Source organism: Penaeus monodon, chromosome 7 (assembly GCF_015228065.2).
Source record: "Penaeus monodon isolate SGIC_2016 chromosome 7, NSTDA_Pmon_1, whole genome shotgun sequence".
NCBI classification, from domain to species: domain Eukaryota; kingdom Metazoa; phylum Arthropoda; class Malacostraca; order Decapoda; family Penaeidae; genus Penaeus; species Penaeus monodon.
The window spans coordinates 27,036,211-27,038,710 of NC_051392.1; the positions used below are offsets into that span (position 1 = coordinate 27,036,211).

The 2,500-nt window shown below is 45.2% G+C and overlaps 1 protein-coding gene across 1 annotated transcript in view; it reads right to left on the bottom strand.

The window, feature by feature from the left end:
• The window catches only part of LOC119575172 (lachesin-like), a gene marked incomplete at its 5' end in the record, with an annotated part of 49,586 nt that overhangs the window by 12,794 nt on the left and 34,292 nt on the right, over nt 1-2,500 (bottom strand). The window contains 2 exon segments of the mRNA XM_037922662.1: nt 387-554; nt 1,091-1,231. Of these exon segments, the coding sequence (XP_037778590.1) occupies nt 387-554; nt 1,091-1,231 (309 nt within the window).

Here is a 2,500-nt window from a genome sequence, read left to right on the forward strand (position 1 = left end):
GATGATGATGATGATAATGATAATAATAATAATAATAATAATAACAATAATCATAATAATAATAATAATAATAATAGTAATAATAATAATAATAATAATAATAATAATGATAAAAATGAATATGTAAAAAAATGACAATAATTCCAATTACAATGCTAGTCCCAAAATCCCCCCGGCCCAAAATCCCCCCGGCCCAAAATCCCCCCCCCCCCTGCCCAAAATCCCCCCGGCCCAAACCCCCCCCCCCCCGCCCAAAATCCCCCCGGCCCAAAATCCCCCCCCCCTGCCCAAAATCCCCCCGGCCCAACCCCCCCCCCCCCCGCCCAAAATCCCCCCCGGCCCAAAATCCCCCCCCGGCCCGACGTCTCCCGCGGGCGGCCACCCACCATTGAGCTGCACCGTGACGCTCTTCTCTTTCATCTTATCGTTATCAATGGAGGCGTTGCACCGGTAGCTGGTGATGTCCTCAGGCTGCAGGCTCTTGATAATCAGCGACGTCTGGATGACCGGGGGACTCTCCCGAAGCAGCTTCTCGACCACTTCGTAGCGACCGCCTGTCGGAGGGGGGGGGTTAGCACACGGGGATATCTGTCTGTCTGTCTGTCTATCTGTCGATCTATCTATCTATGTAATATTCATGTGTGCGTTGTTAATTAATCCATGTGGATTTGTCTGATTTTTAAATGTTTGTGTGAGAAAAGTCATTGCCCGTGAGTGAAGTGTTTTCATTAAGTGATTGATATTCCTGAAATTAATTCTACAACCGTTTTTTGTATAAGCCTTTATTTAGTGCTAATATCTGGAAATGGCTTCATATCATCAATGCAGTTTCCGCGGAAATAAATATCATGAAAAGAAATAGAAACAGCTGGTGTGAAAACAATTTTTTTCTTACTTTTGCTATTCAAACCTTTTGCGTTTACTGATACGAAACGCTCAAATGTATCATATATTAATCAATCTATTAATTTATTCATTTATTTTCAAAGAATATTAATTGTTAGACCATAGCCATTTATTTATTTACCTATGTATTATTATCATTTTACATACGCACGTAATAATGCTTCAGAAAAGGCATCAGTATTACCTGAGATGATCATCTTCCCGAAGCTGTCCTGCCACAGCACGACGGGGCGCGGGTAGGCCGTCACGGTGCAGTTGATGGCCACGTCGTCGCCTCGGTACACGCCGATCATCTGCAGGTTCACCTCCACCTCCGGCTCTCGATCTGCAGGGAGGAGCGGGGCGGAGGTCAGGCGGAGGCTGAACGAAAAGAATGATGGGAAACAGAAAGAGGGCGAGGGGAGAGGGAGAGAGGGGAGAGGGAGGGAGGGAAAGAGGGAGGGAGGGAAAGAGGGAGGGAGGGAGAAAGAGAAGGAGGGAGGGAGGGAGAGAGAGAGAGAAAGAGAGAGAGAGAGAGAGAGAGAGAGAGAGAGAGAGAGAGAGAGAGAGATAGATAGATAGATAGATAGATAGATAGATAGATAGATAGAGAGAGAGAGAGAGACTGAGACAGTGACAAACAGACAGAGGAGGAAGGGGGGAGTAAATAGATAAACGGAGGGCTAGGTAAATATTTGAAAGCCTAGACAGAGACGAAAACGAAAACCCAAAAAAGAAAAAGCCGTGGAACTCGCTGGGGGTGGGTGCTGGGGGTGTGCTGGAGGGAAGGGGGAGGGGAAGGGGGCTGAGAGAGAGAGAGTGATCTTGGGAACGCCGAGGAAGAGAACGTGGGAGGAACGGAAAATAACTGTGCACTTTACGCCGTGGAACATTATCTAGAGGTCATTACAGTTTCACAAGCAAATCACCAGGGAAAGGTTACCCAATTACCAAGTTATTGATGTATCACTTTTCACTGACATTACGAGATTATATAAATTGCCACGTGACTTCTCCCATCCAATGGCGCTGGCCGAGCGAATCACAACTAATCTCTGTTACAGTTTCATACACAATTTCTGATTTTCTTTTACGTCTAATTCAATGAAGGCGCGATATTGGCTAGTTGAAAACGGCTGATGAGAAAATGGGAATAGCTGATGAATAGGGAAAGCGTTCCTACTTCATAACTCGGCGATTCGAACGTTAATCAACATCAAGTTATCTTCTGAGTGCAGACAACTTCATCAACTTCGCTTCCTCCGATTCGATAATAAAGGTCAGCCTTGCATGGACGCAACAAAGTAATAGGACATTTAGAAACAAGAGAGAGAATAAAAATTCCGACCCAGAGGAACGAAAAGAAAACAAGGCAAAAGGGAGGAGCAGATCCTTCAGACACTTCGTCGAGGCGAGGATGTACGTCCACCAAGCCAACAGGTCCTACGGGGCTAATAACAAATTGATGTAAAAAGCCTGTAACGTGTCTCCAGCCTGTTGTTTAAGACTGCTTACTGCTACACATTTTTTTCTTTTATTTTCCACGTTGTAGCTTTGTTGTGGATGTCTTTGCTTTCTTATATGACCCTCTTCCAATGTCTCTGAATCACCTGAG